The 23,688-nt window shown below is 36.3% G+C and overlaps 1 protein-coding gene across 1 annotated transcript in view; it reads right to left on the bottom strand.

Annotated features, from left to right (window-relative positions):
• Positions 1-23,688, bottom strand: part of HSD17B4 (hydroxysteroid 17-beta dehydrogenase 4) — a 99,605-nt gene that overhangs the window by 20,344 nt on the left and 55,573 nt on the right. The window contains exons 13-20 of the mRNA XM_005682720.3: positions 22,701-22,937; positions 19,964-20,015; positions 13,880-13,951; positions 11,549-11,652; positions 9,710-9,775; positions 5,579-5,648; positions 4,791-4,897; positions 2,091-2,177 (exon numbers count right to left, since the gene is read on the bottom strand). Of these exons, the coding sequence (XP_005682777.2) occupies positions 2,091-2,177; positions 4,791-4,897; positions 5,579-5,648; positions 9,710-9,775; positions 11,549-11,652; positions 13,880-13,951; positions 19,964-20,015; positions 22,701-22,937 (795 nt within the window). The remainder of the gene's footprint in view (positions 1-2,090; positions 2,178-4,790; positions 4,898-5,578; positions 5,649-9,709; positions 9,776-11,548; positions 11,653-13,879; positions 13,952-19,963; positions 20,016-22,700; positions 22,938-23,688) is intronic.

Genomic DNA, 23,688 nt, shown 5'->3' with positions numbered 1-23,688 from the left:
GAGGCAGGGTACTCAAAGTGTATTTGTTTGGTTAATACACAACAAAACTGGGTAGAAACAGACCTTCTATTTCAAACAGGAACTATACACAACACAAAGTAAACACCTGAATAGCCTTTTTTCAGAATATTCATTAAAAGAACTCAAATTCTAATTCCTAATATGGCACCTAAAATTATTCCAATAGTATTCTTTTATAAAATTATGGTATTGCTAAAATGTAAAGGATAATGTCTAAAACTTAAGGTAGCACTTATTAAAACTGATTTTTAATAATCAGGAAGATCATTCTCCCATATTTTCCATTATACTTCAGAAAAATAGATCTTTCAAACAATTTCTTCATTTTGTTTCAAATTATATACAGTGGAAAGCATGAAAGGAAACAATTTATGAACAAAATACATGTTAGAAAATTACTCTCTTGTAACTAAGGAAGGGAAAGGATTTCCACAAATAGCTAATAGAAAAAGAATACCTCTAATCACTGGGGGAAAAAATAGCAAATATACTGTTTAGATAAGAAGATGTACTTAGAATTTATTAAAAAGACAAGAATGTATTATATTTAGACATTAAACTATTACTCAACTCTTTAAGTTTTTATCTATATGAATTATTTCTATATTGTTCATTATGAGAAAATAGAGCCCATAATTGTTTTCATGGTCCTTAATTCTTTTAGAGTTCATAATTTTATTCAAAAAATAAACTTACATGAAATAGTTAGAAAATAAGAGGGTTCCGAAATATGTGGTACAAACATTTATTCTAAGAGGATTTCAGAGGAAAGCCAGGATGTGTGTTTATATGAATGGGGGAAAGGGGAGTGGTAAGGGAATGCCTCTGAGGACAAGGCAGAGCTTCAACTGATGCTGAAAAGACAAAGGAAATTTGAAAAGTGAAATAAACAGTGTGCATAAATGAATCAGGAAAATGATACTGAGAGCAGCAGGAAGTAATAAGGAGTAAGGCAGCCATACAAAGAACAGTTCTGGAAAGATATTTATATATGAAAGAAATTACGGTACAGTTAAAAAAAAAAAGTGAGGACCTAGGAACTGAGTGCTGAGCCAGGCAGACCGGGGTGTATATCCCAGCTCTACCACTTTCCATGTGACCATGAGCAAATTATTTAAAAGAGCTGACCCTATATTTTCCCAAATTAAAGGTAGAGTTGTTATGCATAGTAGAGATAATGGGATAGGCTGCTCATAGGTACTCAGTAACTATAAGCTGCTATTACTGTTGGTGGTGTTACTTAAACTGCTCAACACATGACATTTATGTAGTACAAATGATCAGGCCAAAAGGTATCAGCCTGGTCAACTGTGTTAACAAAAATTATCTGTAAAAAAGTTATAAAAGGAGGACTGTATGTCCTTTTAGTATTTTACTGGAGCACTGCTAACAGCCTCACCCCCAAAAGCACTTAACTCTATAGGGAGATATACTTTAATTTGTCATTACTTACTATTGATTAAGCTCAGATTCTGTGACATAAGATGTTAATTTGTGGGTTTTTGTATGATCAAGATGCATATGATTTCTGTCTAGTAGAAAATATAACCATAAAGGATACGGTTTTATTGTTCTATAGAACAATTAACTTGTTTTATCTCAACTCAATAAAATTATTTTAGAATGCCTTCCCCATTGGACTATATAAACCCTGTTTTTACTACTTCTCCTTTGAACCAGATTTATCATCTTGCTAACACTCCCATTAAGGAATTAAAATTTCATCACGTTTTCATTTTATATCTGTCTATGAATCATGCCTAAAATATTCTGAAGATTATATTCTGACAACCTGAATGATAAGTTGAGCCAAAAAGATATGGTTGGTTGGATTTTCAGAAATGTTATGTTAACAGGGCACCAATTTAGTTGAGAATAAAACAGAAAATAAAAAACAAGGTACAGAGTCATCTTATTTTCAATTGAAAATTACCACTGATTTTTTTTAATTCCTAAGTTTTACTTGATATCCATAGTTATTAACCAAAAGAATGCTAGGATAGAACATAATTACAGGATACAGTGAAGCAGGTAATGAAACAACGTACCTCTAACCACCTCACTCATACCTTGGTTTGGAAATGGATTCTATTTCCTTCCTTCCACATCTCAGTCTGCAGAGTCTGTCCCGGGTATACTGGTTTTGCAAAACGAACCTTTAAAAGAAAATGTGTTTAAGGGTTAAAAATGTTTTAATATAAAGTTTTTCCATTTGGGGAGGGAGGTAGTTTCGGGTGGAGGTTGGAGAGCATAAAAGGAAGAAATAGGTTTGACAATACTAAAATTCACAAAAACAGTAATATGATAAAATTAGTAAAAAAAGGTTATAGTTAGTATAAGTTAATTGTCTTTCTAAGTATAGAATCAATAAATAGTTCACTCTTGACAAATCAAGACACAGAAGAATAACTATATTAAGCAAAGTTATACAGGCAACCATTAGTACGACTGAAAGGAGGCAATTAGAAGTGGTACTAATTAAGTCTGGGGAATAAGATCTGGGGTTGGCATATAGGAAAGAATAATTCTACTTTCTATTTCATAATTTTCTACATGATTTTATTTGTTCTGTGTACATATTATTGGACAATAATAAAAACTTGATAATAATCACTATGAAATGATTTTAATAACGAGAATAATCAGTGTTACCAAAGACAAAACATCATAAAATAAATTTCCACTGCTGCATGGAACACAAACTGATAAAGCTTTTTGGAGTTATTTGACACTGTCTTAATGATTTTTTTTTAAGTATATGTCTTGATTTATGCAAAGATACTGTGCAGAGACAGTTTTCTTTGTAATTTATAATGGATGAAAACTTGAAGCTAACATACTGATATAGGTTTATGTTTATTAACGTTGAAATGCAGCCAGTTAACATTTTTAATTGAATTAAGGGAAATCATAAAATATTAAAACAATACATTTGAATCAGTTCTAATGAGGTGGATGAAACTGGAGCCTATTATACAGAGTGAAGTTAGCCAGAAAGAAAAATACCAATACAGTATATTGACGTATATATATGGAATTTAGAAAGATGGTAATGATAACCCTGTATGCGAGACAGCAAAAGAGACACAGATGTATGCTGCTGCTAAGTCACTTCAGTCGTGTCCGACTCTGTGCAACCCCATAGACAGAAGCCCACCAGGCTCCCCCGTCCCTGGGATTCTCCAGGCAAGAACACTGGAGTGGGTTGCCATTTCCTTCTCCAATGCATGAAAGTGAAGAGTCAAAGGGAAGTCACTCAGTCGTGTCCGACTCCTAGTGACCCCATGGACTGCAGGCTACCAGGCTCCTTCATCCATGGGATTTTCCAGGCAAGAGTACTGGAGTGGGGTGCCATTGCCTTCTCCTACACAGATGTATAGAACAGTCTTTTGGACTCTGTGGGAGAGGGCGAGGGTGGGATGATTTGGGAGAAGGGCATTGAAACATGTATAATATCATATATGAAATGAACTGCCAGTCCAGGTTTAATACAGGATACTAGATGCTTGGGGCTGGTGCACTGAGACAACCCAGAGGAATGGTACAGGGAGGGAGGAGGGAGAGGGGTTCAGGATGGGGAATGCGTGTATACCTGTGGCGGATTCATGTTGATGTATAGCAAAACCAATATTATAAAGTAATTAACCTCCAATTAAAATAAATAAATTTATATTAAAAAAATATTAAAACAAAATAATAACAATATTTTTTAAAGGTAAACCACAAATTTTTAAGGCATATATATTGATATATGTATACTCCTAACTACTTGATAATTTATATAATAATCAGCTAAAAATATAATTCAATAATAATTCAATCTGCTAAATTCATTAATTCAATATAATTCACTCTGCTAAAAATATTCTTCATGTTACATGTGTATTAGAGGTATTTATAGCCATGAAAAGAAAACTTGCTGAATACCAAGTCAATGAAATAATAAAAATAATAATTTCAGTACAGTACCTACTTTATTTATTTATTTTTTCTATCCAAGCCATTTATTTGAAACGCCAACTATATGTAGGATAAAGTCAGTGTTACACGCTTGTCAATAACAGTAGAAAAATAGAACCAGTGAAAACCTCTGTATAATCGTAATGGAAGTACCTACTTTAAATGAAGTCACTAAGACTCCTTCTTAGTTACATATAATACATATTTATATATATTTATAAATTTAATATAGACTAAGCATATTAAAAAGCTTTGTCATTACTTTGTCAACAAAGGTCCACCTAGTCAAGGCTATGGTTTTTCCAGTGGTCATGTATGGATGTGAGAGTTGGACTGTGAAGAAAGCTGAGCGCTGAAGAATTGATGCTTTTCAACTGTGGTGTTGGGAGAAGACTCTTGAAAGTCCCTTAGACTGCAAGGAGGTCCAACCAGTCCATCCTAAAGGAGATCAGTCCTGAGTGTTCATTGGAAGAACTGATGTTGAAGCTGAAACTTTAATATTTTGGCCCCCTGATGCAAAGAGCTGACTCATTTGAAAAGACCCTGATGCTGGGAGGGATTGAGGGCAGGAGGAGAAGGGGATGACAGAGGATGAGATGGTTGGATGGCATCACCGACACAATGGACATGGGTTTGAGTGGACTCCGGGAGATGGTGATGGACAGGGAGGCCTGGTATGCTGCGGTTCATGGGGTCGCAAAGAGTTGTACATGACTGAGCGACTGAACTGAACTGAACTGAACTGAAGACTCCTTCTCTTCTCTAACACTAAAAAGGAACAAATATTTAAATTAATAATTTACATATACCTTAACTGCCTTGAATCTCGACACATCATTATCTGCAAACTGCTGTAAAACATGCCTGGCAGAAAATCCAAAGGTACATAATCCATGTAATATAGGCTTATCGAAACCTAAAAATAAGAGAGATAATTTAGTTACATAAAGACACATTTCATGTTTAAAAACCAACAACGGTTAATTCAGAACTTCAAAAATAATTTTTAAACTGCATTCACCTGATTTCATACCATGTATTTTAAGAAACATGAAAAATATTTTATAAATAATACTTCCTGGGGGAAAAATTATGAAATAAACAAAGAAAGAAAAAAAAAGAAACAAGAAAGGAGGGTCAGAGATCTGGGGACACAGAGAATTATTTTGTTAGATTTGGCTGTAACCATGAAATCTTCCATGGTGATTTCAATATCCATGTATGCAGACGATCCTTCCTCAATCTTTCAGTTTTCTGCTCTCCCCCAATCTTTCAGTTTTCTGCTCTCCCCTCCAATGACCTTGCCCTTCATGCTCTGTCCTCCAATGACCTCGTCCTTCATAACTCAGATATTCATCCCCATGGTCCTATCACAGACCTTGCCCTAGCAGGAGCTACCTTCCACCATAATCTGAATTTCAAGGACACCATTTTCTGAATACTACTTCCTACCTTTCCATATCCTTTGCATAAACATATTAGGAAAGGGCTATTTTTTAAATGTCACCAGTTAAACTGCCAGTCAGAAGTATCAATGTCTTTATTATTTAGATAATTGAGCTAATATTTTCATTGGCACATATTATTAGCAACTCACCTGCTAAGCTAGCAAAGTTAGGATCAATGTGTAAGGGATTCCAATCTCCACTGAGGCGGTACAAAGCAGCCTGTAGAGAGAGAATTATAAAAGTAACTAGCATATCAGTGCTTTCTTATAATACATTAAAATAAAAACAGAAATATGACTGGTTATTGCATGAGAAATGCATCATAATATAACTAACTCTAGCTTTGATTAAAAAATAACTATTTCTAACAAAAAAAGGTTAAGTGTAAATCAAATGCTTTTTGTAACACCTGCCACTGAAATCAGTTGGGAAGGGATGAGGACTGTGCAAAAATAGCAATGGGAACCAAGAACTACATCTGGGAATAACACTGGTTACCACTGCCTAAGGAGAAATTCATAAAAAGGAATCCATCAATCTACTCTCATTAAAACACAATGAAGACAAGGTGTAAATGTTTATAGTGAAGTGAAGTGAAGTTGCTCAGTTGTGTCCCACTCTTTGCGACCCCATGGACTGTAGCCTATCAGGCTCCTCTGTCCGTGGGATTTTCCAGGCAACAGTCCTGGAGTGGATTGCCATTTCCTTCTCCAGCGGATCTTCCCAACCCAGGGATCGAACCCAGGTCTCCCGCATTGTAGACAGATGCTTTACCATCTGAGTATAGCCTCTTCTAAACAAGCAAAATTTATGCCAACTTTCTTGCGGGGTGTTTTAAATTGAAGCCTATAACCCAATACTAGACACATAAACATCAAACACTTCTAATAAACTTTCAATCGACTGGATGCACTAAATCCTGAGATCAGCTCATCCTGCAAAAAAAAAAAAAAAAAGACTAGTAGCCTGCCATTAAGATTACATTTCTGCTTAGTCCAGATCTTCACATCACTTCTGTACTTAGGCAAGGCAGGGTTAGCAAAAAGAGATAACCCAGGTGGCTCAGCAGAAAAGAACCCACTGGCAATACAGAAGATGAGGGTTCCATCCCTGGATCAGGAGGATTCTCCTGCAGGAGGGCATGGCAACCCATTCCAGTATTCTTGCCTGGATAATCCCATAGATGGAGGAACCTGGAGGGCTACAGTCCACAGAGGAGCAAAGAGTCATAGATGACTTAAGTGACTGAGCAGACACACACAAAGGTAACAGCAGCATCAAAAATTCACTATACTTGTCAGCATTTAAATTGTGTACTGATCAAATGAAAAAAAAAGTACTTTCCAGTACTGAAGGAAAGACAATTCAAAAAAAGCTTAGAGTAAGTATTTTAATGTATCTGTGTATTAACTTTGAGTCTGCCTCAAGAACTTTATCAATTGCTATGTTAAGCTTTCCAAGACTATTAAAATGTTGTGCAAAGGCTAGCCATGTCAGCATACCTGATTTTCCTTGTGTTTTTTATTTTTAATTATTGATTATTCTTTTTTAATAAATTTTATCTACAGAAAATAACATTTCCTACAATTCACAGGAAAATATCATTTACTTTTTAATATGTTTTATATAATTTTAAAAAACTCTTTCTCTTTCCCATCACTCCATATGATAGTTTTCTAAATTATTCACTTTTTCAGTGAACCAGTGTTTTTTCCCTTTACATGGCACTGAAAATAATTAAATCAAATCAACAATTATCAAATAGATGTGATTTACAAGATTCTGATAAGTTGTAGAGGGTTAAATTTAAAAAAAAATAAAACACTAGGCAAATATGCATCATCATGTTACATATAAATAGAAAAAATGACGAACTTCAAACCCCATATCCAGAGCTGGATTTGAACTTCAGGCTGTCTGATGCCAAAACCAATAATCTATTCAGTGTCTGACACCTTGTCCTTTGGTAATTTAATAAAGAATTACAGTTTTAATGGCTAGCATAAGCAATATTCCAAAGATTAACTTTATTTAACAAAGATGATAGCTAAAATTCTAATTGTTAGAATAAGTAGTATAAGATATGTAACTGGGGAAACTGAGGATATTTGTTTTCTTTCTTTCCAAATACAAAGTCTGACATCTGTTACCTTCCTATTCTTTGGTCTTTCTAGGTTATTGGGGATGAATTTTCTCTTTATTAATTATGACAAACCATGAACCATACTTGTAATAGCATATGAATTTGCAGATCAAGAAATTCTCCTAAAGAAATGAAAAACAAAATATTCCAGAAGTGACACTGGTAGAGCTAAAACTATGATTGCCAGTTTTCTTACTGACTAAAAAATGACTCATTTAATTTAAGTACCTGGCAAACAGTTTATGCTATAGTGGCATAATCCATTCCATCCCCACTTCTCCTTAAAGGCCTGTTCATCCATAATCACCTCCCGCCACTCTCCAATGCGAATTCTCTAATTCTTACTCCTTGTACATACATCACGCTCTTATCTGCTCTCATTATTAAGTTCTTATCCCCATTCAGGCAAGTTTTACATCTCTGGTAAGAGAATATCTATACACCAATTTAGTTCAGAAGTCTCATTTTCCTACCAAACTCTTTTGAGTATCATTCTCTAATAAGTAACACTTCTCTGAATGTCTATAGCATTTACTCTACAATTCAAAGCCTTGTCTTTAATCATTCATTGCTAAGAATAGATGCCCTAGTTATTAAGACATATACACATTATTTCTAAGTATACTTTCAGTTCCTTGTCAATAGATCACACTTCTTGATTTGTGTCTCCTATAGTACAGATCTAATTTAAAACAGCTCATAAATCCCCTGAACTTTACGTAAAATTTTATGCAAAATGTTTTTAAACAAATTGTATATAGTTTTTAATCACATTCTCAAATGACCATGTGATACAAATGGCCAGGAACCTCTGTGAAATGATGGGTGCCCATTATTCACACAAAAAATACGTGTTAACTTATAAACTGCTCTTTGTCACACAGCAAAATACTAAAGTTGGCTAAAAGCTAATGAAAAGTTCTATTCATCTGAAAAACCAGAAAAAGAAAATCTTTCTGCTTACTGTATAAAGAAACTCAAGTCATGGAAACTATTCAGCTTTTCTTATCTACAGCAGATACATTTTATTATTTCAGAAACCCAAGAATAATAATGGAGCATTTCTGGGCTTTGTGAACCATGAAACCGCAAAGTCTTTTCTGTTCTTCAGTGCCACAATCAAAATTAATTTCACTATGAAGCTTTAATTAAATATAAATATGAATGTTTTCTTAAGAAATTGATAAGAAATAGGGATGGGAAGAATATTTAAAGGCAAAAACTAATCTGAGATAAAAAGTATTATTCTATCACCCAATTATATAGTGTTTAAAAAAAACACAATTACTACATTTCAAACTTAATTCTTTCTAGCTCATGAAATTATATTTCTATTTGTTAGCAAACATAAATCCTACAGAAGTTCTCATATCAACATGTCAAAATTAGTATCCAAAAGTAAGTGAATTTTATAAATAATCTGCTGTCATTACCTGCACTACTTCAGAGCTTTATGTATTCTGTTCTATATCTGCATGATTAATATTCTGGCCATCTTAAAGAAGAACCTTCATAACTCTCAAAAACAAAGTTGCTGTTTTCATCTTCAAGGTCACCTTTTGTTTATTAAATAAATCTTTGCATGCTTACAGTATCTGTTAACTGACAGGGTATTTTATCTCCTTCATCAGAAAACATACTATTCATGCCAAACAGAACAGATTAAATCACCTAATCCTTCTAAGATGCTTTATTGTATCTGTCCACTAAAGTTGGCATAAAATAATCTGTCTCTACACAGTGCAGCTCAGCTTTCTTTTCCAACAGAAGAGAGGATAACTGAAATCTGCCCTTTATTTTATCCTGTTCTCTAAAGTTTTAACGAAATTCTTCGCAAAGCGAGGCAATCTCTTTAAGGCAAGCAATCCATACCAACAAAACATGATGCTTTCTCAACTGACTTGTGAAAACCACTTTTTATTTTCTTTTGATAGCTAATGGAGAAAAACAACCGCTAAGTAAAAATTCACAAAGAATGAATTTCAACTACAGAAATATGCCATTATCTCTATTATGTAGAATTCTTTTGAGTTCTTAGGACTACTTTTGAATTCATAGGATTTACAGGGTATCAAGAGTTACAAGTTAAGTGCCAGGAGCCAGGTGGCTTTACCATTTTTCAAAAACACCATGTTACCTGATTAAGTGAGGTGGTATCTGTAAGTACAGCATCAGGAGGTCTATCAGGTATGGCTACAGCTGCCTGAAATTAATTTTTTAAAAAATGACATGTTAAACAGTTAACAAAATAATTGTTAGTCTCTTTACCGAAACTGGTATTTGACAAACAACCATGTTTCAATGTACAATTGTTTCTCGGTTTCCAGGACACCAAAATTTGCAGATGCTCAAGTCCCTTATACAAAATGGGGCAGTATTTGCATATAACCTATGCACATCCTCCCATACACTTTAAATCATCTCAAGATTACTTGTAATACCTACTATAATGTAAATACTGTGTAAATAGTCTGAGAATTTTCTAGAAATTTTTTTTCTGGATATTTTTGATCCACGGTTGGTTTAATCTGCAGATGCAAAACCTGCGGATGTGGAACCTGTGGATATGGAGGGCTGATTGTAATGAAATCTGTAAGCTGGATAAAAAGCAGATTTTTTTAATACATTCAGCACATAATGACTTTTAAAATTCTGTAACTGTGAGCTTCGTCTACATTGTGATTTCCCTGAAATGACTCTGTATAATGAAAGGAATTATATAACCAGGTCCATTCTCTAGGCAACAAACATAGGGACTCTTCCCAATGGAAAAGAATACTTCTTTCCAGGGGAGGTCTTTTAGATCAGTCTTTGAGGTTTGACCAACTCAGTGAACGTGAATTTGAGCTCCAAGAGATAGTGTAGGACAGAGGAGCCTGGCATCCTGCAGTTCATGGAACTGCCAAGAGTCAGACATGACTTAACAAATGAACAACAAAAATGATGCCATGACAACTCTTCTTAGCTGTCTCCTGGCATGGTTCTCTAGCAAACTTCTAGTTGGACTAGTTTACTTACTGCTTCCATGGAGCTACCAGACTCCTCTTGATTATCACTAAAGTAACTTTGTTTTTGAAACCATCCTTACTTTTGGTTCCAATTATTTGGTTCCAAAATGAGTCAGTTTCCTTGGGAAGAGCTTCAGAGCTCTATTTTTAGAGCCTGCCTTGGCCCCCAGGCAAAACATCTGTGCCACTGCAACAGAGATGAGGGCAAGGACAGTGGCCCACTTCTCTCCAAGTGACATCCTCACTTTACAAGAAGGGGACTGAGCAGGAGTAGGAGCTTCTGGTCTTCTCAGCTTGCCTCTAGCAGCAGGGAACCCTCATCCCATGAGCAGGCTGGGGCAAGAGTTATCAGAGCCCTAGTATTCTTAACATGCCATCGTAGAACAACTCTCTACAGTACAAGTGGGGGCTGGGTGGAGGAAGAGAACCCCATAACTCTCGACCACTTTTACCTGTAATAGAGCTTCTGCTTCATAAGTTAGGGAAGGCAGGAGTGGGGAATAAGAAAAATGAGTGGCCTGCTCTACCTAGGAAGATAGTGTGGCCCTATTCTGAGAGCTGAGGGCAGAGGTGAAGGCCAGGTTAAACTGGAGTAAAATCCAAATTACGAAATATTTTTGGGAAAAATATGGTTTGGGGCAGATTTTGAGAACTCAACAATAATTTGAATTGTTTTACTCGTAAGAAATATTCTAGACATTTAATGAGTGAAGATTTTCATTTATACCAGGATCTCTTGTACATGTTAGGTTTTTCTAAAGAGCTCTGGGTACAGGCAAAGTTTGCACAAGTAAAGATACTCCAGTAATTATCTCATGTCAGCACTTCAAATCCAAGAACATATTCTGATTCAAGGAAGTATAGATTACTAAAGCCCTACTCTATGAAATTATACATACAGTAAGTTCAAAATACAGATAAGCATCCTTAATGACAACACGTATGTCATTTATGAAGTTGTAGCCTACCTTGGCTTTGTCTGATGTCCGTTTTCCACTGAAGCCTCCAGAACCAACAACAAAGATGGAGAACTGATTATAACATATAAGTTCCTCCCCAGAGTAAGTGTAGACTGAAAAGTAAATGAAAGAAGAAAGAAAAGAAGTTACTATCAAAAGGTATAACCAGTTAACCAATACATGATCAGCAATCCCTGTAAATGTTTCAGAAACGAAATTCAATTACTAAAAGGTTTCGCAACTTAAAGACACCCAAGTTTGGGTTACAGAACACTCATTTTAACCGTACACACTACCAGTCTCTAGAAGGCAAAGAAAGGAAGATCTTGACAAATCCTTTCTTATCTATGAAACAGCAGTTCCTCTACCTTCTTCTAAAACTCCCCAACTGCCCTTCATACTTCAGTTCTCTCCTTCTCAAACTTTTCAGACAATTCCACTATAAAAAGCAGACTAACACACCTGAAAAGATTTTTTATCACTACTAATTATTAAAGAAATGCAAATCAAAACTATGAGGAAGTACCTTATACTGGTCAAAACGGCCATCACTAAAAAGTCTACAAATAAATGCTAGACTGAGAGCGGAGAAAGGGGAACCCTCCTACACTGCTGGTGGGAATGTAAACTGGTACAGCCACTATGGAAAACAGTATAGAGGTTCCTCAAAAAACTAAAAATAGAATTGCCGTATTATCCAGCAATCCCACTCCCGGGCATATATCCAGACAAAACTATAATTCAAAAACATACATGCACCCCTAATGTTCATAGCAGCACTATTTACAACAGCCAAGATATGGAAACAACCTAAATGTCCACCAACAGATAAACGGATTTAGAAGATGTGAGATACACACACACACACACACATACAAAATGTGTGTGTACACACAAAATGGAATGCTACATAGCCATAACAAAGAATGAAATAATGCCTTTTGAGCAACACAGATGCACCTAGAGATTATCATACCAAGCAAAGTTAAGTCAGAGAGAGAGAGACAACTGTCATATGATATCACTTATATGTGGAATGTGAAATACAAAACAAATGAATGTATCTACAAAACAGAAACAGATTCAGAGATACAGAGAACAGACTTTGTGGTTGCCTAGGGAGAGAGGAGGTGGTGAAGGGATGGATTGGGAGTTTGGATTAGCAGATGCATCCTATATACAGGATGGATAAACAAGGTCATACTGTATAGCACAGGGAACCATATTCAATATCCTGTGATAAACCATAATGGAAAATACAAAAAAGAATGTATATATGTATAACTGAATCACTTTGCTGTACAAGAGAAATTAACACAACATTGTAAATCCACTAAAATTCAGTAAGATTAAAAAATAAAATGCAGATAACCATACTCTAAAATTTTCAAACATTCTGCTGAAGCCCTCAATAGAGCCTGAAATATAAAAGAGGAAGTAGCAAGAATGAAGGTATAAGCTTCTGGAAGGCAGGATCATGACTCTTCTGCTCATATCTACTCCCAGCAATTAGAATAGTACCAGGGACAGGAAAAGCCCCTAATAAATATGTATTAATTAATGAATCAATGAACAAATGACACGAGTGAGCACGTTAGTGAATAAGTAAGAAATGAAAGATAGCTGTTCCTCTTCACAACATATTCAGTAAAACCTCTTAGGTATGTATTAGAACAAAATGATAAAACCTATATTCCAAATACCAGATTAATATTAAACTTTCCACTGCCATTACCAAAATTTTTGATAATCTTTCTTGTTTTTGTTCTTAAACTTTAAAAGATAAATTTTAAGCGAGGTGTCTTTGGCTTATGTTTAATTACTAGTATTTCAATATTTATTAAACTACTATAATCTTTTCTTCCACCGCAAATAAAATGTGGCTATGGTGTTTGAACCACATTCAATACGTCTGAATGTGCAAGGTTAAAAACCTAACTACCATTTATAAGAATGATTCAGGGGTCAAATAGGTTCCCAGTTCCAAAGAGCTAACATGCGAAAGAATATTTATAACACAGCCTAATTATCAATTGAGGGTTGTCTCTGTATTCATTCCTGCTAAAACATACTCCAAAAGCAGAATTCCCCACTGTGTTCACTAGACCAGCCACATTTCTCATCTCTGCTTTGGTTATGTTGTCACAAATCCCCTGAAATGTCCCACTCTCCTAACCTCTTATTTTCTAAAAGAGTTTATAAATTTTTAGAATGTTAATTTTGCTTTCTCACAAATTGGAAGATAAATAGAAACTTATTTGTCAACTTCTATGGTAAAGTATACTGCACACAAAGGCTATCAATTTAACATTATTATTATAAGAACTGGAAATTAGTTACCATCCACAAGAATTACTAAACCGGATCCTTTATCCAGGATATCAGCAACAATTGTTTCACATCTAAATTTTCCTAAAATGGAAAGTAAAAATAATAAATGTATAATAAATAAATGAGACTGTTTTAAAAGCCATAAATAATATATTATATGAAGACAAGAGAATTTAAACATAACTTCCACTGGAAGTTCAGTAAAACTAAAAAAATGCATGGTTTACAACAATTTTCAATATGATTCTGAGTCATAAACATTAAAAGCAATCATAATGCCTGAGTGAGCAATTTGAAATATTAGTAATTCTGACAAATTAGGTGGTAAAAAGTAACAGTTTTCAATCATTCAATGAACATTTGTTAAGCAAACAGTCAACACCATTTACTCCATTCCTTATTGAACCTCTATTGGCTTCAATGAGACGTTTCCTGCTAACCACTTTGTTCTTTCATGGACTCTTCTTTCCATCATTTAATTGGTGACCTCTTGATGTATTATCCTTGTTTGAGAGTGAAACCATAATCTTTTTTTCCAACCTGTTTCTCTCTTTTGTTCCCTACATGAAAGAATGGTACTATCCACCCAACTGCCATGGCAGAAACTTAAGCATGACACCTGCCTCATAAATTAGTGTCTAAATATGTGACAAGACTTGAGTAGGCAGACATCGAGAGAAGTCAGAAGATATAAAAAGTTTTTTACTTCATCCTGAAGTCTACGAATAGCCATCTGGGCTTTTTACTAGGGAAGTGACAAATATACTTACATTTCAGAAATAATATTCTGGCTACAGTGAGATGAACAGATCTGAGGGGAGCAAGAATGGAGGCAGAGAGAACACTTGGAAAATGAAAGATAATGGTGATTGAAATGAGGTAGACAGAAATAGGATCCTAAATGCACTGAAGGGAGAAAATCAAAGATCTTGGTACCTGCCTGGGTATGAAAGATGATTTAAAAAAAAAATAAAATAATGCTGAGGTTAACTAGGTTCCTGTCGCTTTCATCTCCTAAGTTGCTTCTGATTCTTCCACTTCTATCTCTCCACCACCTTCGCCTAAGCTACCATCATTTTATTTCAACTACCACAACAGACTTCTAACTAGTTACCTGCACATTCACTCTGACCAACTTTAACACATGCTCCATATTATGTCTGAAGCTATTTTTTTCCCAGAGTCAACCTGATTATGCCAAACCCTTCTATTTTAAGTTCTAATGGTATCAAGTATGTTTCATCTGTACTGTTTATCACATACAGTTGTAATTATACATTTATTTGTGTGCTTTTTTTTTATTATTATTATAGGCTGCCCTCCCCAACAACTAGGTTATATGCTCCAAACGGGCACAGTCTAGATTTGTTTCATTTTCCATTTATTCATAACCCTAACAGAAAGCCTAGATGTTAGGAAGCAACTGATAAATAACTGTCAAACTGCAGATGATATCCCGAGATAATCAATTCCACATTTAAACAATACCAAGCCTACTCCTTTCATATCCCTACAGTTTCTCCACTTATATCCCTATTGATGCCTACAATCCTTTTCAATCAACCACATTCTCCAACCTAGATTATTACAAAGGTCTCTTACAAAACCTCCTTTCCTCTATCTCATTCCCTTAGCAATCCAAGCACTACAAACAGGAGCCAGAGTTGATGCTTTCTAAAATCCACATTTGATCATATCTCTCCTTACAGTCCTTCAGTGGTTATCTATTGTCTTTAAAATAAACGCCAAACTTCCTCACATAACCACACACTGCACAATGCCTCAGATAAAAGGAACTGTGTAAAAACAGGGTGTAATACCAAACTGAAGACTCGAACTGAGACGGTAGAGTAGGAAGACACAGAATTCACCTCCCACATAAACTCATCAAAAATACACCTTCACTGAAAATTAAGTGGAGACTAACAGAAAGACTCCTATATAACCAAGACTATAAGAAAGACCCACAGGTAATCAGGTAGGAAGTGAAGAAAAACAATCAGGTAAGGACTGTGGGAGAGGACTCAAAGGAAAAGGGAGATGGTATAGGGAGAGACCTTCCTGGGGGACTGAGAAATTTAAGCCATATATTGGGTGTCCAACAAGAGGAAGACAAGCCCCCATGGCTGGCTGGAAGGCCACTGGGACAAGAGAGTTATGGGAAGCCTGGACTCCAGGAGTGAGTGAACACTTACTTATTCTCAAGGCAGGGCAGAGAGGGCATACTGAAACCACCTGGGTGGCTGACTGGTTTTCTACAACTGCTCTGGTTCCCAGCCTGAGCCAAGGGAACACTCCAGCACCACTCACATCACATCACAGCTCCACAGTCTAGGCTGCCATGATCAAGGAAAAGGCTCAGCTATAAGATGCCAAGGACATCCAAACCCTGAACAGGGAGGGGGCAGCCACTACTGGTGAATGCACAGGGGGCCCAGATCTCTAATAGTGGCCAGGCCAACAAAGCTCATGCTCCAGCACTCACTGAAATACCCATACCAGCCACTCCTGCTCCTCTACTGAACCTCTCTGGGGCAAGGGTGTCAGTGCTTGAAGTGGGAGGAGCACACACTTATAGAGAACTGAACCAGCTCAGACCCAACCCTCAGGGCTTCTGCTCCAGCAATTAGAGATCTGCCCCTGCCACTAACGGGAGTGGGGGGACAGCAACTAAGTTAAGGTGAAGCCCCACCTAACATCTGACTCTACTCTTCCATCTCCAGCCCCACCCCCTACAAAGGTGATAACTGTCAGCACACCCTGAGGAAAGACCTAAATTGTGCTCACATCAAATCCAGCTCTCCCATCACAGCCACTGGGCACCTGCAGACTGTATAGGGGCACACCCACAAAAGAAAAATTGTAAGTAATTGTTTCACCTAATTTCAATAGATAAAGAAATAGATAAGCAAAATGAAAATACAGAGGAGTCTGTTTCAATTGAAAGAGCAAGAGAAAATTCCTGAAAAAAACAACAAACAAAACAGAAATAAATAATTTACTAGACAAAGAATTCAAAGCATTTGTAATAAGAATGCTAACTGAATTAGGAAAGAGAATAGACAAATACAATGAGAGTTTTAACAAGGAACTAGAAATTTTTTAAAAGAACCAATCAGAGCTGAAGAATAGACTAACTGAAAACAAAAATGCACTAAAAGGAACTAACAGCATACCACCCTTATGGCAGAAAGTGAAGAAGTAAAGAGCCTCTTGATGAAAGTGAAAGAAGACAGTGAAAAAGTTGGCTTAAAATTCAACATGTAGAAAACTAACATCATGGCATCTGGTCACATCACTTCATGGCAAATAAATGGGGAAACAACGGAAACAGTGACAGACTTTATTTTTCTGGTCTCCAAAATCACTACAAATGGTAAGTACAGCCATGAAATTAAAAGATGCTTACTCCTTGGAAGAAAAGCTATAACAAACCTAGACAGCATACTAAAAAGCAGAGACATCACTTTGCCAACAAAAGGTCCACCTAGTCAAAGCTATGATTCTTCCAGTAGTCATGTATGGATGTGAGAGTTGGACTATAAAGAAAGCTGAGCACCAAAGAATTGATGCTTTTGAGCTGTGGTGTTGGAGAAGACTCTTGAAAGACCGTTGGACTGCAAGGAGATCCAACCAGTCCATCTTAAAGGAAATTAGTCCTGAATATTCATTGGAAGGACTGATGCTGAAGCTGAAACTCCAATACTTTGGCCACCTGATGTGAAGAACTGACTCACTGGAAGAGACCCTGATGCTGGGAAAGATTGAGAGCAGGAGGAGAAAGGGACAGAGGATGAGATGGCTGGATGGCATCACCAACTTGATGGACATGAGTCCAGGCAAGCTCTGGGAGTTGGTGATGGACAGGGAGGCCTGGCGTGCTACAGTCCCTGGGGTCGCAAAGAGTCAGACATGACTGAGCGACTGAAGGGAACTGAACTGAGGTGATACAGAAGAACACATATGTGATCTAGAAGATAGAATATTGGAACTCACTCAATCAGAACAGTGAAAAGTAAAAAGCAGAGAACATTTTAAGGGATCTTTGGGTAATATCATGCATACCAACATTACATTATAGGGGTCCCAGAAGAAGAGTAAAAATTTATTTGATGAAATTTGGCTGAAAACTTCTTAAGCCTGAAGAAGGAAATAGATGTCTAGGTACAGGAAGTACAGAAGACCCTAAAGAAGATAAATCCAGACAGACCCACACCAAGACATGCCATAATTAAAATGGAAAAAGCTAAAGGGAGAATTATAAAGGTAGCAAAAAGAAAAAGAGAGGGTCATATACAAAAGAATCCCCATAAGGCTATCAGCTGATTTTTCTGCAGAAACTTTGCAGGCCAGAAAGGAGTGATATATTTACAGTGCCAAAAGGGAAACCTACAACCTGGGCTACTCTTCTCAGCATGATTATCCTTCAGAATTGAAGGAGATATAAAAAACTTTTTGGATAAGCAAAAATCAAGAGTTCATCAATACTAAACCAACCCTAAAATAAATGTTAAAGGGTCTTCTCTAAATAGAAAAGGAAAGGATATAACAAGAATTAAGTATAGAAAAGGAAAAAATCCCACTAGTAAAGGCAAATATATAGGAAAGACAGAGGCTCAAATACTTACATAAGCTAGTACAAAGTCTAAGAAACAAAAACCTGTAAAATCAAGTATGACTACAACAATAAGTAAAGAGATAAACATGAAGATGTAAACTATGACATCAAAAACACGAAGTGTGGGGGAAGGGAGTAAAAACTGCAGCTCTTTTAGAATGTGTCTGAACTTAAAGGATTGGTTTAAAACAAATATAGCTATAGATCAATGTATATGAATTCCATGGTAACTGCAAATCAAAAACCTACAACAGATACCCGAAAACAAAAGAAAAAGGAACACAAGCAAAAGAAAAGCATAAAACCACAAAGGAAGAAACTTAAAAGGAAAAAAAAAAAAAACAGGGAAGACTACAAGGACAACCAGAAACAAGTAACACTAACACTGAAATAGAACTATTCAGCCTTAAGCAATTAGAATCTTATAATTTTTAATAAAATAAAGTTGTTTAGTAGCTAAGTCACGTTCAACTCTGTGTGAACCCGTGAACTATAGTCTACCAGGCTCTTCTGTCCATGGGATTCTACAGGCAAGAATATTGGAGTGGGTTGCCATTTCCTTCTCCAAAATAAAATAAAAAGATTTAGAAAAAAATTAAAGTACAATTCTAGCTATTTGCTAACCTCTACATTACATAATACGAAATGATAGACTTTTTGTGTTTCACCACCTTATACAGTCAGCATATGAATATTCTGACATCAGAGTAGCAACACAAAACAAATACATCAAATTAAGGTGAAAAAATGAGAAGCTCTACTGAACAAGTAAGATATAACTGAGAAAAATAAACTGATTATTAAGATAGACTTGATTTTACTTACTCTAAAAGGAAATATGAAAAAGTTAATTACAAAACATCCTGTATCTTTTAACATTCTTTACTTTACGAAAATCAGTACCAACACAAATACCTGAGAAAAGAACAAAGAATCCATGGGACTGATTATACACATCCATGACTGATTATACACAAACACTAAGTTTAAGATATAAAAAGAAAATGGTCCTTTCAGTTGCTGATCAGATTTTAAGCAGTTTTTTGAAGTAATTTATTAAATAAAACTATTCAAATAGGATATTTAAGTAACCAAAATAAGTACTAGTTAACATTGATATGGGGATTCCTGGTGGCTCAGCAGGAGAGAATCCACCTGCTAATGCAGGAGACGCAGGTTCAGTCCCTGGGTCAGGAAGGTCCCCTGGAGAAGGAAATGGCAACCCACTGCAGTATGCTTGCCTGGGAAATCCCATGGACCCAGGAGCCTGGCGGGCTAAAGTCCTTGTGGTTGCAAAGAATTAGACATGATTTTAGTGACTAAACAAAAAACAACATCAATATACACTAATGGTTGACATGCGCACAAATAACTTACAATGGAATTTATTTAGTCACTTCTCTGCCAGTTTAACACATTGACACAGTTTGGAAGGGTAGTCAGAACATAAAATTATGGTATGATCAAGAACTCACCTGTTCTGGGAATTGGTTTATATAACTCCAAGTACTGTTCCCCATGAAGAATCTACATTAAGGTAAGCAAAATTTTGTCAGTAGACTTCCTTACTCCATAGGCTCTTCTATGAATACTGCTAATCCTAAGGCATTTTACTGCCCACTTGTTCACATGACTACTTCCCTCAAACTATCTATCTCAGTTTGGCTCTTATTCCTTAACTATATTATTCAGAAATCATCAGTCCCCCAATTTAAAGACTACTGGCTCTCTGGAACAGAGAAGATATACTGTCTTCTTTCCTGACATTCTTAATCCTTGCTGAGTGATAATCGTGGATTATTTGCCACGGAGACACTAAACTCAGTATATTCCCAGGGCTCATCACTGTGTTTGGAACATACTGGTTATCCACTACATATCTACTGAATAAAAATAAACAAACTGGTCAATACTAGCAATTTCAGGTGATACCTGGCAAATACAAAAGACTCGACCAAAAGACAAAGATAAATATTAAAGCCATGGTTACAGTAAAAGCACTATCAATGTCAACATTTCCTTAGTGTTATGTCTTACAAATTACCTACTAAGAGTAAATACTAAAGACCCTGTGTAATTTAACAGCCACATTAACCTCAATTTACCAAAACAAGAATATAAGAATGTAATACAGGAAAACAAGTGAACAAAAAAAGAAGAAAAAAAAAAAAAAAAACCCGACCACATATTCAAATGACCACACTCCACTGCTATGGGACAGTTTAATTCCCAGTCTTCCTCAGAACCCAGAAAGGAAACAGAATGGGGAGGAGGATAGTGATGAGAGGACAAATGAAGGATAGCCTCAATATCATGTCTGGAAGCTCAAGGCTGGGAAGACTGGGATTCAAATCCCAAGATGGCTATCATTTCCAGTCACAGACTTTGAATACCATTCGTGATGTCCAATTCCTTTCAACTCCAAGGAAGAATTCTGAAATATCGGCTTTAATTGTTCACAAGGACATTATCCAAACAGGAGAACTGTATGCAACAAATGCCATGGGAGAGTGACAGAAACAACAAACTGCTTGGCATATATTTCTTGCCTCCCTCCCAACTTCATCAATTAATAAAATAAGTGTAGATTCTCATGGACTCAGAGAAGCAATGAACTAATGATTCTCTAGTTAAATGGGTTCTCCAATCAATCAAACTCACAGAAATCAGTTTAAGGGTCTACGATTCAACAGTTATCAACTGGGTTTATGACCTGAACCTTACTTCAAGAAATAAAATATATGCTACCTCAGAAACCTTCTCACAATTGTTTGCTCCTTCCTTCTTGAAAGGAGCAAGAAGGAAGGTATCTGCTTCTCAAATACCACATTCTCCTGACATTCCTCATACCTCACTCAGTCTCCTTCTTCCCAGTCTCATTCCTCCCATTCCTTCCTTTTCATTCATTCCTTCCATCTCATTCCTTCCCAGTCTCTCTTGTTAACTCCTCCTCATCTTGTCAACCTGAATTCATCATAGGATCCCCAAACTCAGGATTTTCGCTACCTATATTCATACACTAGTGATTTCACCTAGTTTCATGTCTTTAAATCTTACTTAAATGCTAAGAATCCCAGGAGGACCATCCCCCAACCTCTAAACTCATATATTCAACTGCCCACTTTTGATCTCCACTAAAACCAACTCCTGATCATCCCCACCTTTAAGTAACTGTACACATCTATTTTATTATGCATAGTAATATGTCATATGTAACTACCATACATATTAAATATATTGTATATAATTAATTATAAATCATACATAGATAGGAGAAGGCAATGGCAACCCACTCCAGTACTCTTGCCTGGAAAATCTCATGAACAGAGGAGCCTGGTGGGCTGTAGTCCATGGGGTCACTAAGAGTCGAACACAACTAAAGTGACTTAGCAGCAGCAGCAGCAGCATACATAGATATATATGCATATACATCATCCCAGTTAACCAGACCAAAAACCTTCATCCTTGACTCCTCTTTCTTTCCATGCACATCAAGCCTTGTGCTAGAATTACTATAATAAACTCCAAACTGGTTTCTCTGCTTCCATACTTGGCCCCCATATAATCTATTCTCTACAGAGGAGCAAAAATGAGCCTGTGAGTGAACATAGCTGGATCATATCACTCCTCTGTTCAAAGCACTACAAATGGCCTCTCATATTAACCAGAGTATGAGCTGAAATTCTCAAGTGACTACAAGGCCCTCTTCTCCTATCACTGCCCCCTTGCTCATTTACAGCTGTACTGACCTCCTTGCTGTTCCAAAAATAAGCTAAGTATGTGCCTGCCTTGGGCCTTTTTCACCTCTTCTCTCTGTTTCATATACTCTTTCCTCTTGCTCCTTCATCACTATGATCAGGTAATAATTATCATACAGAACTTATACATAAGGAAACTGAAGCTTAGAGAACCTATTTACTCTTGGTCAAATAGCAACTAATGACAGAGAGAGAATTAATAACATTATGCCAAGGTTGCAGGACTGTACATAATTGTTGTTTTCTTCTTTTTGCTTGCCTTTTCAACTGCCTACCCTTCTGTTCTTAAAAAGAAAAATCAAAAGACATGTTAAATCTTTATTCTTGAATCAACCACTACATACTATTGCATTAATGCATCACACACACACACACACACATTGATAAATGTGACATTTATCAATCATATTACAAGAAACAGAAAAACAAAATAAAGATTTCTTATTATGCATACCTTTGCTAAGTTGATTGAAAGCCCAGGAATCGCTGCTAATCCTCCATTCATTATAGATTTCTGAGCAAGAATAACTCCAAAGGTTGGCAAACAGGAGAAATCAGAACTCCCTTCATAAATAAATTTCATGTCTTTTGGCTCCTTGATTGATGCTCCCACTCCAAGGGCATACATAATAGTGTCCAGCTCCGCATAAGAAGAATAAAATGGAGGAAGTTTATGACCAATAGCTCCAGCCTGTGGATCAATTGTAGAAAATCATTTTTCACTGATATTCTTATCAAATTTTAACTTCTCAAAACTATTAACTGTTACATAGTTTTGTAAATAGAATGGTATATTAGTTAATGTGATGGAATATGTTTCATTGCATTTCATTTTTTAATAAAAACAATTAAAAACATGTGGAAAAAGACTTCATTTACAAATAAGTACTTTTTTATAACCCACGTCCAAGGTAAAGAAACCCAAGTAAGACAGTAGGTGTTGCAAGAGGGCATCAGAGGGCAGACACACTGAAACCATACTCACAGAAAACTAGCCAATCTAATCACACTAGGACCACAGCCTTGTCTAACTCAATGAAACTAACCCATGCCCATGGGGCCACCCAAGATGGGCGGGTCATGGTGAAGAGGTCTGACAGAATGTCGTCCACTGGAGAAGGGAATGGCAAGCCACTTCAGTATTCTTGCCTTGAGAACCCAATGAACAGTATGAAAAGGCAAAATGATAGGATACTGAAAGAGGAACTCCCAGATCAGTAGGTGCCCAATATGCTACTGGAGATCAGTGGAGAAATAACTCCAGAAAGAATGAAGAGACGGAACCAAAGCAAAAACAATACCCAGTTGTGGATGTGACTGGTGATAGAAGCAAGGTCCAATGCTGTAAAGAGCAATATTGCATAGGAACCTGGAATGTCAGGTCCATGAATCAAGGCAAACTGGAACTGGTCACACAGGAGATGGCGAGAGTGAATGTCGAC

Source organism: Capra hircus, chromosome 7 (genome assembly GCF_001704415.2).
Source record: "Capra hircus breed San Clemente chromosome 7, ASM170441v1, whole genome shotgun sequence".
In the NCBI taxonomy this organism is placed as follows: Eukaryota; Metazoa; Chordata; class Mammalia; order Artiodactyla; family Bovidae; genus Capra; species Capra hircus.
Note: the sequence above shows the minus strand (reverse complement) of the source record. Positions and strands in the feature narration are given on the sequence as shown.